This window comes from Phyllobates terribilis, unplaced genomic scaffold (assembly GCF_046119375.1).
Source record: "Phyllobates terribilis strain yellow unplaced genomic scaffold, ASM4611937v1 Scaffold_1__5_contigs__length_1240528914, whole genome shotgun sequence".
Taxonomy (NCBI): Eukaryota; Metazoa; Chordata; class Amphibia; order Anura; family Dendrobatidae; genus Phyllobates; species Phyllobates terribilis.
This window is the reverse complement of record NW_027362761.1, coordinates 155,901,133-155,916,347: the sequence shown is the minus strand read 5'-3', so window position 1 is coordinate 155,916,347 and position 15,215 is coordinate 155,901,133. Positions and strand designations below refer to the sequence as shown.

The 15,215-nt window shown below is 40.2% G+C and overlaps 1 protein-coding gene across 1 annotated transcript in view; it reads left to right on the top strand.

Annotated features, from left to right (window-relative positions):
- The window catches only part of KDM4C (lysine demethylase 4C), a 453,452-nt gene that overhangs the window by 263,771 nt on the left and 174,466 nt on the right, over positions 1-15,215 (top strand). Inside the window, exons 9-12 of the mRNA XM_073668849.1 lie at positions 6,232-6,428; positions 8,759-8,997; positions 10,961-11,325; positions 11,955-12,075. Of these exons, the coding sequence (XP_073524950.1) occupies positions 6,232-6,428; positions 8,759-8,997; positions 10,961-11,325; positions 11,955-12,075 (922 nt within the window). The remainder of the gene's footprint in view (positions 1-6,231; positions 6,429-8,758; positions 8,998-10,960; positions 11,326-11,954; positions 12,076-15,215) is intronic.

Here is a 15,215-nt window from a genome sequence, read left to right as displayed (position 1 = left end):
GCATTGATGCAGTAATTGATGCAAAAGGAGCCCCGACCAAGTATTGAGTGCATTTACTGAACATACATTTCAGTAGGCCAACATTTCGGATTTTAAAAACATTTTTCAAGCTGTTATAAAGTTTTCTAATTTACTGAGATAATGACGTTTGTGTTTTCATTGGCTGTAAGCCATAATCATCAACATTAACAGAAATAAACACTTGAAATAGATCACTGTTTGTAATGACTATATAATATGAGTTTCACTTTTTGTATTGAAGAACTGAAATAAACTACCTTTTTGATGATATTCTAATTTAGTGAGATGCACCTGTATATCACAGTGGCAGACCATGATTTAGTGTGTGTTAACCCCTTAAGGACTGGGCGATTTTTTTGTTTGTTTTGTTTTGCGCTTTCAATGTTGTCCCCTTATTCCAAGAGCCAAAACTTTTTTTTTTATTCTTCCTTCGACATAGCCATGTGAGGGCTTTGTTTTTTTGCGAGACGAGTTGTGTTTTTGAATGACCCCATTCATTTTATCATGTGATGTACTGGAGAGCGGGAAAAAAATCCAAGTGTGTAGAAATAGCGAAAAATGCACAATTCTGCAACTGTAAAAATGACCTGCCAATATGATTCTCCAGGTCAGTATGACTACGGAGATGACAAACATGCATAGTTTTTGTTGTATTTAAAGGGAACCAGTCACGAGTAAAAATGCTATTAACCTACAGATGTGGGGTTAATCTGCAGGTTAATGGCATTACCGTACTAACATGCCAGGTGCCCGCACGTAGCCAAACACTGCGGGGAGGAAGTGAACTTTATACTCCCCTGCGGCATTCTATTTCAGTCACGGGGGCTTCACCGGCGCTGGTTCAGACACTGCTCTGAGTATACAGAGAAGCGGTTGTAACCACGCCACCGGCACTGACTGATAACTTGCCCCAATGCAGAGTGACTGTCAATCAGGGCCGGGGGTGCAGTTATACTGTATACTCAGAGAGGTGACTTAACTAGCGTTGGTGCCGCTAACCGGGTAGGTGAATAACGCTATTAACCTGCAGATTAACCCCATATCTGCAGGTTAATAGTGTTTTTGCTCTTGACAGGTTCCCTTTAAGTCGGAGATTGGCAATCTTTTTTTTGCCAAGGATCATTTGGACATTTATACCATCCTTCAAAGGCCGTACAAGTTGCTCGCTAACACCGCCCACAAACTACGTCCTGACGCTGGCACTGGTGTCAGGACGTAATCTTTCATTGCACGCGCCTCAGGGTTCAATAGTGAATGCTGCATGTGTGCTCACAGAGCAAAAAGAAATGAATGGGCCGGCGGCGGTCAAAATACTGCTGCCGACCTAAGCACTGCGGTCCCTGGGAATCTGCACAGGGACACTGGATACAAGGTCATCGAGAGCCATAAACGGCCCATGGGCCTGAGGTTTCCCGCCCCTGCTTTAAATGGTGGAAAAAAAAATCAGAAATTTGTATAAAAAAAAAACAATTTGTTTGCGACGCCGGTTTACAAGAGCTGTAATGTTTTCAATTTTCTGGATACGGAGCTGTGAGGCTGTGTTTTTTTCACATTACATTTTGTTGTGTTGCAGCAGCGGCCGAAAAAGCGCAATTCTGGCTTGTTGATTATTTTTCTTGTTACAACTAGTGTTGAGCGAATTTGTTCGGCACTTCAAATTCGTGTTTGGGGTTCCGGCTTGTTCGCGCCAAAAAATCGTCTCCGCCCATGAACATCCCTGACAGTGTGGCAAATCAGGGATGTTCGTGGGCGGTGCCGATTTTTTTGGCGCGAACAAACCGGAACCCCCAGCACGAACACGCATTTGAAATGCCGAACAAATTCGCTCAACACTAGTTACGATGTTTACTGATTTCGATTAATTTATTTTATATTTTGACAGATCTTTTACATACTTTTATGAATGCAGCGATGCTAAATATGTATTATGCATATAGCCTATCTTGTGCGTTGTGCCGTTAAGGGGTTAAAGGGCATCGGTCACCAGTCTTGTCATCTGATCTGAGAGTAGCATAATGTAGACAGAGACCATGATTCCAGTGAAGTCACTTACTGGGCTGCTTAGTGTAGTTTTGACAAAAACACTGTTTTATCAGCAGAAGATTATCACTAGAGGACTAGTAAACCTGCTGCCAGGTAGTCCTCCATATTCATGAGCTTTGAATAACCCCTTTTTTACATGAGCAAAAAGCTGCCAATCAGTAGTGGGGGCAGGGTTATACTGAACTCCACTTTCAGATAACTGCTAGATCTGCGGAAGATAAAATTAGTAATTGTATCAAATTGACAGCAAGCAACTTTCTGGAATCAGGGTCTCTGCACCTACATTATGCTGATCTCAGATGGGTTAGCAAAACTCTGCTGACAGATTCCTTTGAAGGAGTATCCTCAAGTTAGGAAATTGACTATCCATGGGATAGGGGAAAACTTCCTGATCACTGGGGGTCCAACCATTGGGAATCTTACCGATTCTGGAGAACCCCATGTGAATGAAGTGGTGGCTGATCATGTGACCTCAGTAGTCATGAAGTTGGAGGATAACTTACAAGCTTGACAATATACCTTTAACCCCTTTCTGACGTATCACCTAATAGTACGTCTTGGTGACCTGGGCCGATTGGACGAATGACGTACTATTAGGTCATATGGCAATCGAACCCGCACACAAGCTGTGCGGAGCGATCGCCGCCAGGTGTCAGCTGATTGTCACAGCTGACACCCGGTACTATGTGCAGGGAGCGGTTGATCGCAACATTGCAGTGGCAAGGGGAGGTGATCAGGATACTCACCTCCTCTTCCGGCCTCCAGCGCTGTCTGCCGCGGCTTCCCGGATGTTGCCATGACGACCCGATGTCGTCATGACAACTCTGTCGTCATGACAACATCCGGGTCAACAGACAGCAGGAAGATTCTTTGGTCATGCGCAGTGCATGACCAAACTATCTTCTCCCTGTGCAGCACTGTGCAGCACTGGTGCTGCATTCCTGTGCTATACAGGCGATCAGAATAAAAAAAGTGAATGTCCCAGAGTGGGACACAGAATAAAAGTCCAAAAAGTGTTTTTAAAAATGAAAAAAAAAAAAAAAAAATTGTCACAATATATATATATATAAAAAAAAAATAATCCACCAAAACTAAAAATATAATGTACCCATCAATAAATATTATGAAAAAAAAACAATAAAAATACACATATTTGGTATCGCATCGTCCGTAACGACCTGACCTATGAAACTGTCCCACTAGTTAACCCCTTTAGTGAACACGGTAAAAAAATATATAAAAAACTAAGCAAAAAACAATGCTTTATCATCATACCGCCAAGCAAAAAATGAAATAACACGCGATCAAAAAGACTAATATAAATAAAAATGGTACCGCTGAAAACGTCATCTTGTCCCGCAAAAAAAAAGCTGCCATGCAGCTCCATCAGCCGAAAAATAAAAAAGTTATAGCTCTCAGAATAAAGCGATGCAAAAAAATATTTTTTTCTATAAAATAGCTTTTATTGTGTAAAAGCGCCAAAACATAGAAAAACGATATAAATGTTGTACCGCTGTAAACGTACTAACCCGAAGAATAACGCTGCCTTATCAATTTTACCACACACGGAACAGCATAAAAAAAAAACATTAAAAAAAATTCTGGAATTGCTGGTTTTTGTTTATTCTGCCTCCCAAAAATCGGAATAGAAAGCGATCAAAAAATGTCAAGTGCCTGAAAATGGCACCAATAAAAACGTCAACTGATCCCACAAAAAATAAGCCGTCACATGACTCTGTAGGCCAAAATATGGAAAAATTATAGCTCTCAAAATATGGCGATGCAAAAACTAGATTTTGGAAAAAAAAATGTGTCTTTTAGTGTGCGTCAATCCTAAAAACCGATATGATTATGGTATCACTGTAATCGCACCGACCCAAAGAATAAGGTCGTCTATTCACTTATACCGCACGAGGAACGGCGTAAAAAATAAACTCTAGGGTTAGGGTTGGGCTAGGGATTTTTTTTTTCCAAAAAAAAAAAAAAAAAGACGACGATAAGGCGACTAGTGTTGCGCGCAAGTGCTCGCTACTTTTTGCATCGGGTGCTCAGGAATGCACTGAGTATTGCGGGTGCTTGAGTGACATGCCCCATATGCTTCGTGGCCAAAAAAACTCGCGGGGATTGCCTTCCATGCACAAGCGATCCCCGCATGTTTTTTTTGGGTGTCTAATAACCATGAAACATGCGAGCGGGGACTCAAGCATGTCACTCGAGCACCCGTGATACATGGTGCATACCTGAGTACCCGATGCAAACTCAAGTAACGAGCACTTGCGGTCAAGACTAATGACAACTTATTCAATATGATAACCTAATGTTGTCAAATTCTGTGTCATACCTCTGGATCCAAAATGTTCACTATACCCCTTGATAAAATCCTTGAGGGGTGTAGTTTCCAAAATGGGGTCACTTGTGGGGGGGGGGGTTTCCACTGTTTAGGCACATCAGGGGCTCTCCAAACGCGACATGGCGTCCGCTCTCAATTCCAGCCAATTTTGCGTTCAAAAAGTCACAGTGCTCCTTCCCTTCTGAACTGTGCCGTGCCCCCACACACTGTATTTTCCCCACATATGGGGTATTGGCGTACTCGGGAGAAATTGCACAACAGTTTTTGGGGCCCATTTTCTCCTCTTACACTTGTGAAAATAAAAAAATTGGGGCTAAAACATTATTTTTGTGGAAAAAGTTTGATTTTTTTTTATTTTCACGGCTCCATGTTATAAACTTCTGCAAAGCACTTGGGGGTTCAGGGTGCTCACCACACATCTAGATAAGTTCCCTGAGGGGTCTAGTTTCCAAAATGGTGTCACTTGTGGCGTTTTTCCACTGTTTAGGCACATCAGGGGCTCTCCAGATGCAACATGGCGTCCGCTAATTATTCAAGCAAATTTTACAATCAAAAAGTCAAATGGCGCTCCTTCCCTTCCGAACCCTGTTGGGTGCCCAAACAGTGGTTTTCCTCCCACATATGGGGTATCTGCATGCTCAGGAGAAATTGCACAACAAATTTTGGGGTCCATTTTTTCCTGTTACCCCTGCTAAAATAAAAAGTTGGGTCTAAAGTAACATTTTTGTGAAAAAAGTTAATGTTCATTTTTTTTCTTCCACATTCCAAAAATTCCTGTGAAGCACCTGAAGGGTTAATAAACTTCTTGAATGTGGTTTTGAGCACCTTGAGGCGTGCAGTTTTTAGAATGGTGTCACTTTTGGGTATTTTCTGTCATAAAGGTCCCTCAAAGTCACTTCAAATGTGATGTGGTCTCTAAAAAAAAATGTTTTTGTAAATTTTGTTGGAAAACTGAGGAATTGCTGGTCATCTTTTAACCCTTATTGCTCCCTAATAAAAAATAAAAAAATGTTGGTTCCAAAATTGTGCTGATGTGAAGTAGACATGTGGGAAATGTTATTTATTAACTCTCTTGTGTGACAAATCTCTCTGATTTAAGGGCATGAAAATTCAAAGTTTGAAAATTGCTAAATTTTCGCCAAATTTCCTTTTTTTTTCTTCACAAATAAACGCAAGTGATATCAAAGAAATTTTACCACAGTCATGAAGTACAATGTGTCATGAAAAAACAGTCTCAGAATCAGGGGGATCCGTTGAAGCGTTCCAGAGTAATTACCTCATAAAGTGACCGTGGTCAGAATTGTAAAAATTGGCCTGGTCATTAAAGTGCAAACCACCCTCGGGGGTAAAGGGGTTAAGAGCACAACCTCGTGCTGCAGTAGATAACTGTACTACAATACTTACACAATAGGATTCTTATAAATAAGCATTCTGAGTGCCGCCATCCTTTTGGATATTTTGGAAACCCTGAATGTCTGTCAAACAAGCATACATAAACGCGCATATTTATTTCCATCTGTGCTACCTGACTTGTTGAGGTCATGATGATGCCCCCAATTAACGCAGTCCCCAGCTCCTCTTCTAACGTTCTTGTGTCAATATATTTCTCTACAAGCTCTTGTTTATTTGGCATGCCGATTATATTTTCTACCATGCAGGACCAGAAGGGACTGTGAGCAGATATCCGAAATAAACCTTGGTGTGCCAACTGCAGGCTTGTGGTCTGGTGCCTATCTTTTATCCTGATATAGTAATGTACTCATTGCAGCAGATTTTGAGTACAATTTACAAAGTGTCTTTTTTTCTTTTCTATTTAGTGTTCATGCAGCAGCGACATGGTGAAAATATCAATGGACATATTTGTAAAAATGTTTCAGCCGGAGAAGTATGAGAATTGGAAGCAAGGAAAAGACATCTATACTATTGACCACACAAAACCTACCATCGAGTCAACCCCAGAAGTGAAGACATGGATGAGTAAAAGGAGGAGGAGAATGAAGAATGCTTTGAAGGGGTATATTTAAACTATAATACTTGTGTTTCTTATATGTATTCATTCACATACTTGATAACCAGTTCAACACAGGGCTATTTTCTTGTACATGGCAGGGCACACACATTTCATTTTTTTTTTCTTTAATATACATGTGGTTTTAAGAGCACTAAAAAAGAAAAGTCAGATTGGTGCAAACACCCACAAGCAAGTTCTTTGCCGTACTATAGCACTGCCACTATAACTTTTACTCGATGCATACTTCCAACTATCTGCAATCTGTATCTGATGAAAGTCTGGTGTTAAAGACTGAAACATCACAACATTTTTTCCGGTAAATTGCTTACATAATGAAAAAAAACACTTTTGTATCTGCATCCAATTTTGGAGTGCTAAGCTCTTTATATACGTTATTTACTGTGCCTGGCAGTAATTTTAATTCAATGCAATATTACAGGTAGTTTGTCACCCCCAAAATGCATTTTAAATGGACTATACAGTGTTGTATATGAGCACTGTACCTGTTACTGGTACAGTGCCTGAGAAAATAACTTTTAATTCATATGCCAATGAGAAGGCTTCGGTGCACCCTTAGTGTGACCAAGATTTTGGTGCACTGTTATGCCTCCTCATTTGCATATTAGGGTCTTTCCTCCACTTCTGATGAACAGTGCTAGATTTGCAGAGTGACCACGGTCTGTTTTCTGCTGGCGTGTGATCAGCTGCCCGCACGCGCAGTGGCCGAGTGCCCTCTCCTCCCTCACTCCTTTCTTCTGATTGCGCTCACTACCTTAATACACATGGAAATACAGTGAGCAGCATCAGAAGACAGAAGATTAGGAGGACAATGCACCCGGCTACTGCATGCGCGGCTGCACACATTCCAGCAGCATTCATACAGTTCTTGCTCTGGGAAGCAAGAGCTGTCAATCAGAAGCAGAGGAAGGACCCCAATATGCAAATGAAGAGGCATTATGGCGCACATAATTGGCCACACCAAGGGTGCACTGAAGCCTCCTTATTAGCATATGAATTAAAAGTAATTTTCCAGTAACATGTGCAGTGCTAGCAAAAAGAAAAACCATTATACTCACCTTCTGATGGCCCGTGGTCTTCTCTCCAGGGCGTCTGGTGTCTTGTACGGCTTGCGGTGGTGTAAAAGGACCTTCCATGACGTCATTTAGTCATGTGACAGGTTACGCGACTGCCGACGTCAGCGGTCGCGTGACCTGTCACATGACTAAGTGACATCATGGAAGGTCCTTTTACACCATCGCGAGCCACCGGAGAGCCTGGACGCATCGGAGAGAAGACTGTGGGCCATCAGAAGGTGAGTATAATGTATAATTTTTATTTTAAATTCTTTTTTTTAACAGGTACTATGGTACCCGGGTCTGGAGGAGAGTCTCCTCTTCTCCAGACCCGGGTACCATCCGCACATTGAACCGCATGTTATACGCATGTGCACATGTAGTCTTGTGGATATTAAGCGATTCAATGCAAGTCAATGGCGGCAATTACGCCGTGTGTCCGCAGTAATAATGGACATGCTGCAGATTTTTCCGCAATGATAACCCACAGCGGAAATTTCCACAGCACATGCGGATTATCATTGGGGACCATGGGGCACGTACTACCAAGCTTTTTTTAAGCGTTTTCGCTGCGGAAATTCTGCTGCAAAATCGCTTGAAAAACGCATAGTGGGCACACAGCCTTAAGGAGGCAGTTGTAGTCTTTTAATGCAAGTCATGAAATTTTGAGCTAGTGAATCTTTCTTCTGAAGATTGAGGTGCGGAAAAAAATATAAAATGATAAAAACTATGATTGTTGACGCCAGAGATGGGCTGTGGCAGTGAAGCAAATCATCTCTGCTGCATCTGGAAGCAACTTGGTGGCTGCAGATTTATCAAGTGGATATGTTTTTTTTTGTTATTTTACGCCTTTTCCTTCAAGAAGTCATTTTTTCCCATTTAACTAAATGACATTAAATTGGAATTAGGATAGATACCTTTTTCCTCCCTTTCTTTTAATAACCTTCAACACTGATTGACAAGCACTACGAGTCCTGATCTAATTTTTCTTTGATTATATTCATGCTCACCTTTGTCATGGCAAAGTCCCAAAGGTTATTTATCCCAACCTTTGAGAACTTGAGGAACTTTGATAGAGGCTTAGCAAGTCTCCGAATCAAACTGTGATCTGTAACATAATAAATTCTAAACACTATCAGCACACAAAAAAATGACATTTTTGTGCTTTTTTTTATTAAGGTGAAAGGCGTTTATATTAGAAACCGTTTTATCTTATCCACGCCAGACATTCTAATCTGACAGCAGTATCTTCCATTACAGCCTTCAGCATGCCACATCTCGTTCTAAGAGGCTTAAGAAACAGGAGGACAAGAAAATATCAGCCATAGTAGTCGGGGCAGAAATCATAGCTACTGAAGCTGCTACAGATGGTTTCAAGGTCAATGAAAAACCCACAGAAAATGCAGTGCTAGTAAACAAAGAGGAGCCCTCGGGGGATGAGAAGAACATTAGAGAAGTGCATCTGGATCACAGCTTACTGAGTAATATCCAGGCTCCAGGTGAAATAAGGACTCATTATGTTTCTTTGATAAGTTGTTGGTAGTTAAAGGTACTATGTCCACCCTTGTGTTCTGTGTAGCAAGCCTTGAAGTCCAGTGAATGACTGACTGTTTTCCCTTGTAAAATTAGATTATTAACAGCATGTGTAGAAATCTAAAACCACTGCAGATTGCTGCAACTGAGATGTTATGATTGATGTGATTTGAACATAAAACATACAACAGCAAAAGTGGTTTTCCACTTTCAGAAAAGTGGACCCCAATTGTCACTTGTCATGTAGAATAACAAAAATCAGACGGCACTTGTCTTCCCTGAGTCCAATGGCAGTGCTCTGCCGCTGCTCTGGTGTCGGTGTTTTGGGACATCAATGACGTCACGTTGACCGCACTAGAGCCAATCATTGAGCTTGGCGGCTTGAGACACACAAACCTCTACTAAAGGGGTTCCGTTTTGTAAAGTGATAATGTAAAGTCACTGTTTCTGCATTCAGATGCTTGATGATCGTGAACTCCGAGTCATAAAAACTGCGCGCTTATCGGGAACTAGTACTAGAAACCCTGTGTGACTTGAACACCTTTTGAATGGCTGTCTGATTGCTCTGGGGGTACCTGTGTTTATATCATGTAGAATTTACCAAACACCAGACATTCAACTTAATTGCACAGATATTTGGGCTGTTATACTCCGCGTCTACCTTGTCATTGGCACTTTGCTCCTGTCACTATAACTAATGGATGACAATGCATTTACATTTTTGTTCTACACGTTATAACTGCATTATAAGCTAGACAATTAAAGGTATATTCCGGTTTTTATTCTTTTTACATTTTTTGTTAATAATTCAAGAGATCATGTTTTATCCTATAAATGCCGTACAATGGACTACAAAGGTCCATGCAATGCTGGTAAAAAGATTTGTGAGTGTAAAAGTGTAAATTATCCTTTTCTATGCACAAATGAAACACAAAAGTTGGAATACCCCTTTAAGTCATTTTGTCAATCATTTTTCTTTCCTAGTAGTGCTGGGACCCTGTTGTACACTTATTTTTCACTGTAATGCAATACTTACACAAAGTCAATTGGTGATCATGTATTATGCAGGCAAGACCATTGTTTTTTTCCTCCGTCATAAAGGGAGTCCTCTATTGAAAACTGACATTACAGAAGTCCAGTGGGTGGCAAGAGGTTGTCAGTGTTATTTTACGTAAGGCCTCATTCAGACGTCGGTGATTTTCTCATACAAGAAAATCGGACTGCGTGTCATCAGTGATTTGGATCAGTTTAATCAGACTTTCATCCACGTTTCATCAGTTTTTCACTGATGAGGAAAACAAAAAATGTCCCCATCCTCTGCTATCAGTCTGTGAAAAACGGACCGCACACAGATGGCATCTGAGTGTCCATTTTTTTTTCATGGACTAATAAACTTTCATTGTTTTTGTGTATCTGCCACATTTGGATCATTGTCTCCGCAATTTTTCATGGACCACTCAGACTGCAAAAAATCAGACGTGTGAACAGCCCCATAGACTAACACAAATACGAGTGCTATAGCACTCGTACGTGAAAAACTGACGTCTGAATGAGCCCTAAGGGTGCAGATTTATGTGACATCCAGTCTTTGCAGAAAGCAATGTTACAGCTCGTAACCAATTTATATGGCTGATATTTGGTACCTGTGTAGCAAAACAAGATAGTGTGGAGAATGGTACCCAGAATTGCACTTAAGTGTGTTCATATATACTTCCACATTACTATATTAGCTCAGAATTCGCCTAAACTGGATTTACAAGATTATGCTCTGAATTACAAAAAGTGACCTTTTCCAATTCTCCAAATCTTTTAGCTTTCCATTAAAGTATGCGCATGTGTGTATTTGCGGTTAGCCACAATAAAAGCCCACATCTGTATTTCATAAATCGATTGTGAAAAATTGGTAAACTTGTTTTATTTGGTGCGCAGGTTATATTCCCTTGCCTTTGGATCAAGACACAAAACCAGATGAAATAGATAACCATGACCTGAGTTTGGCCGCTTCAGGTCTGGCAGAGTTATGCGGTTTTCTTGCCCAGCCTACTCCAGTGAAAGTAGAAGACAGCACAGATTCATTGGAAGACAATGACCAGAATGCATTCAATCAGGAGACAAAAGCGTACCATCTTTTAGAGGCTGAACCGTTTGAGAAAGAAGAGACTAGCAGCTTCTCAAGCGGTGGGGAAGAGGATGATGACAGTGACCTCGAAGTTGCTGAATGTGACCTGGAACCCGGTGAAGTTCCTGGCTTGATAAATGATGAGAATTCGGGCTGTGAAAAGACCAATTTGTGTGTAAGCACTGATCATTTCATTGTATTTATTTATGCCCATTCCTATTGAGCAGCTGTTAGCTGATCTTTAGCTGTAAGAGCTCTAGCCTCATTAATGTATTATACTTGCTCGTTTACTGAATCAGACAGAGCATTAATCATTATAAACCAAGATGGATTTGATTGTACAGCCTTGACAGCCTGTCTGCTGTACTTGTAAAATTAACAACTATCAGCATAAATCACTGGGCTGCAGTGAGCATCATGTATGACAGCCTACCTGTCATGTGTATAGAGGTGTTATGTACATCATGATTCTTCTTCCGATGTGATGGCTATAAATCAGACCTACCTTTTCTGCAATGTAAGGAAAACTGTTTTTACATCATTATTCAAGTGGCAGTTACTTATTTTCCCCACTGTATATATATCTGATACACTGACAATTTTGCACGTTTTCCCACCTACAATGAATGGAGAGGTCTGTAATTTTTATCCTAGATACACTTCAACTGTGAGAGACAGAATCTTAAAAAAAAAAAATCCAGAAAATCACATTGTATGATTTTTACATAATTAATTTGCATTTCATTGCATAAAATAAGTCTTTTATCTTTTTAGCTGAACAACACTATGCCTTTTTTTATTTAGGTTTGGTCGGAAACCAATGGGAACAGACACCAAAGAGCAAAAAGTTGGAGACTTCCACTTGGGAAACCGCCTTCGAGATCACTAATGACAGTTGTTAAACAGCAGACAACAAGTGATGAAGGTAATTCTGTTGTTTGCCATGTAAAATATTACATTAATAGCATGTGCTGAGAATGGATTGTGTTCCCAAGTGCAACTTATGTCATTCCTGCTATAGTGAGCAGATGTCTCCGATCCTCTTGGAAATCTATTTAACAAAATCGATAAACTGTCACTGTGCCCATCTGGTACACACAGGTAGCAATTCCTGTTTTTACTTCTGTCTGAAGACAAATCTTGTTACTTAAAATTTACACGTCTAGTATAATTTTCTATCCTAAAATATATGGTATTCCCCTCACTGCCAACATGTGAACAAAGCCATACACTTCATTCATTTGTTTGATTTTGAGTACGTGTTCACATATACCCGTTATGGTCTACAGCCCTTTTTACATGCTGGTTTGCAGATTAATCTTGCCCCTTCAAGAGAATGGGTCAGTGAATAAAAGCTAGACAGCACATGGATGCAGTCTGTCTAGCATCTGTGGCACTAATACGAGATATCCGTAACATATTTATGGGGATCATGAAACTAAAGGTGACCTTACTGAGCAGACACTATTCTAGCCATGTAACCATTATTATCATGGCACTGTGGGATGTTTAATAGAAGACACCCGAGATCTTCCCCTCTTCAGGAACTAAAGTTAAAGGAGTGCAAAATCACAAGATGATTAGATTTCCCAACATGATGTAAAAAAAAAAAATCCTTAGTTATGTAGAGCAATTCTGACTTTTTAATAGGTGACCCATAGTGGGATGTCACTGTCTGATGTAAGGACTGGGCAGGGAATTGCACCGTTTTAGTAACCCATAAGAAGCAAAGTGCATGGCAGATTCTTGGACGCCTTGTAAATTGGCAAGCAATTGCACTTGGCCATTCTCTAAGGTTCCATACAAATGAATGTGGAGAACCGCACATAACCCAGCCACGTTGCCACTCATGTGTGACAGGTTACCTTTCTCAACATAAACCAAGACCCATTATTGTTTGAGATGGGGCGACCCCTGAACAGTGAATTCCCTCTTTTCAGTCAAATTGGGGTTTTTCTGGCAAAAATTGTGGCAATGGTGCATTTTTTTTTTATGAAATTGCAGCATATAAAACACTATTGACTGTCCTATGTGAATGGACCCATAGGAAATTGATTGAAGAGTCAAGCAGTTTATTGAACTAATTATATCAGGAGCATGTGCATTAAAAAATATTTTTGTTTTTGGGTTTAAAGACAACTTAGGCCCCCATTCATCCTTGCCTTTGCACCTGTTTTTCTGTGTATATATATATATATGTATATATATATATATATATATATATATATATATATATATATATATATTTGCGCCTTTTTTTACGTCTCTTTTATATGTTCTTGCCTTTTATTTTTGTTTTCCTCTTTATGGGCCGAGTCCAGCAATTCCAGATGTTTTCGCCTGATTCATCAATTGTGACTTTTTAAAAAGTTGCACAACTTGGCACAACTTCATTCCTGGTGTATTTTTGAGTACGTCAGTATTTTAACACAACTTTTATGACTTTTGGTGCCAATGTACAACCTTTGGGGCCAAAAGTCACAAAACCAGTTCAAGACAGGAAGAAAGCCCATTTATGGCCAAATTCATGAATCGTGTGCACCATTTTTATGAATTTAACCGCTTCCCGACCGCCCACTGTAGATAAACGTCCGCGCTGGCTGGGCTTTGTGCAGCGTGGACGTTTAAAAACGGTGGGTGGTCCCGCAGCGCTCAGGACCCCCAGGGTCCTGCAAGCGCTGCAGGAGCATTGCAGAGCGATAGCTCTGACAGGGAACATCATCGGGACCTGATTGGATCAGGTCCCAGTGATGTTAACCCTTTGCTGTCTTCTATATGCCGCGATCTATAGTGATCGCGGCATATAGAAGACAGCAGGAGGAGAGGGGGACGTCCACTTACCGATCCGACAACCCCTGATACCTTCCAGGACCTTGGGTTGCTATGGCAGCTGGAGGTCACATGACCGCCTCCAGCTCTGCTATATATGGTGTCCTGCCTGGCTCAGCCTGCAGCCTGCAGCTGAAGCCTGGCAGGAGACTCTGACTGTGAAAGTCAGTGAAGATCTCATGTAATGTAATATATGTCTATTACATTACATGAGATCAGGGATCAGAAAAAAAAAAATTAATGTCCCATACAGGGACTAAGTAAAAATGTAAAAAAAAATGTTTTGAAACTGTTAAAAAAAAAAAAAAAAAAAATACAAAATACAAAATAAATTAAAATAAATAAATAAAATATTAAACCGATAAATCCGTATATTTATGCAAAAATAAAAAAAGTACACATATTTGGTATTGCCGCGTCCGAAACAACCAGATCTATAAAACTGTCACACTAATTAACTCCTCCTGTGCACACCGTAATAAAATAAATAAAAAACGGAGCAAAAAACTGTTTTTTCCTCATATCGCCAAACAAAAAGTGGAAAAAAATGCAATCAAAAAGCAAAATGGAAATAAAAATGGTACCGCTGAAAATGTCATCTTGTTCCGCAAAAAAAAAGCCGCCATACGGATCCATCAGCCGAAAAATAAAAAAGTTATAGCGCTCAGAATAAAGCAATGCAAAAAAAATATTTTTTCTATAAAATTGTTTTATTGTGTAAAAGCGCCAAAACATAAAAAAAATATACAGTAAGTGTAGTATCGCTGTAAACGTACTGACCCGAAGAATAACGCTGCCTGATCACTTTTACCACACGCAGAACGGCATAAAAAAAAAAACCTCAAAAAACAATTCCTGAATTGTTGGTTTTTGTTAATTTTACCTCCCAAAAAAACGGAATAGAAAGCGATCAAAAAATGTCCCGTACCCAAAAATGGTACCAATAAAAATGTCAACTCGTCCCGCAAAAAACAAGCCGTCACATGACTGTCCGCCGAAATATGGAAAAATTATAGCTCTCAAAATATGGCGATGCAAAAACTAGATTTTGCAAAAAAAAAAGCGTCTCTTAGTGTGTGACAGCTGTCAGTCATAAAAACCCGATATAAATCTGGTATCTCTGTAATCGCACCGACCCGAAGAATAAAGTAATCTCATCACTTATACCGCACGAGGAACGGCGTAAAAAAATAAATAAAACCAATTCTTCACCTGCTACTGATTTGTTTATTATGT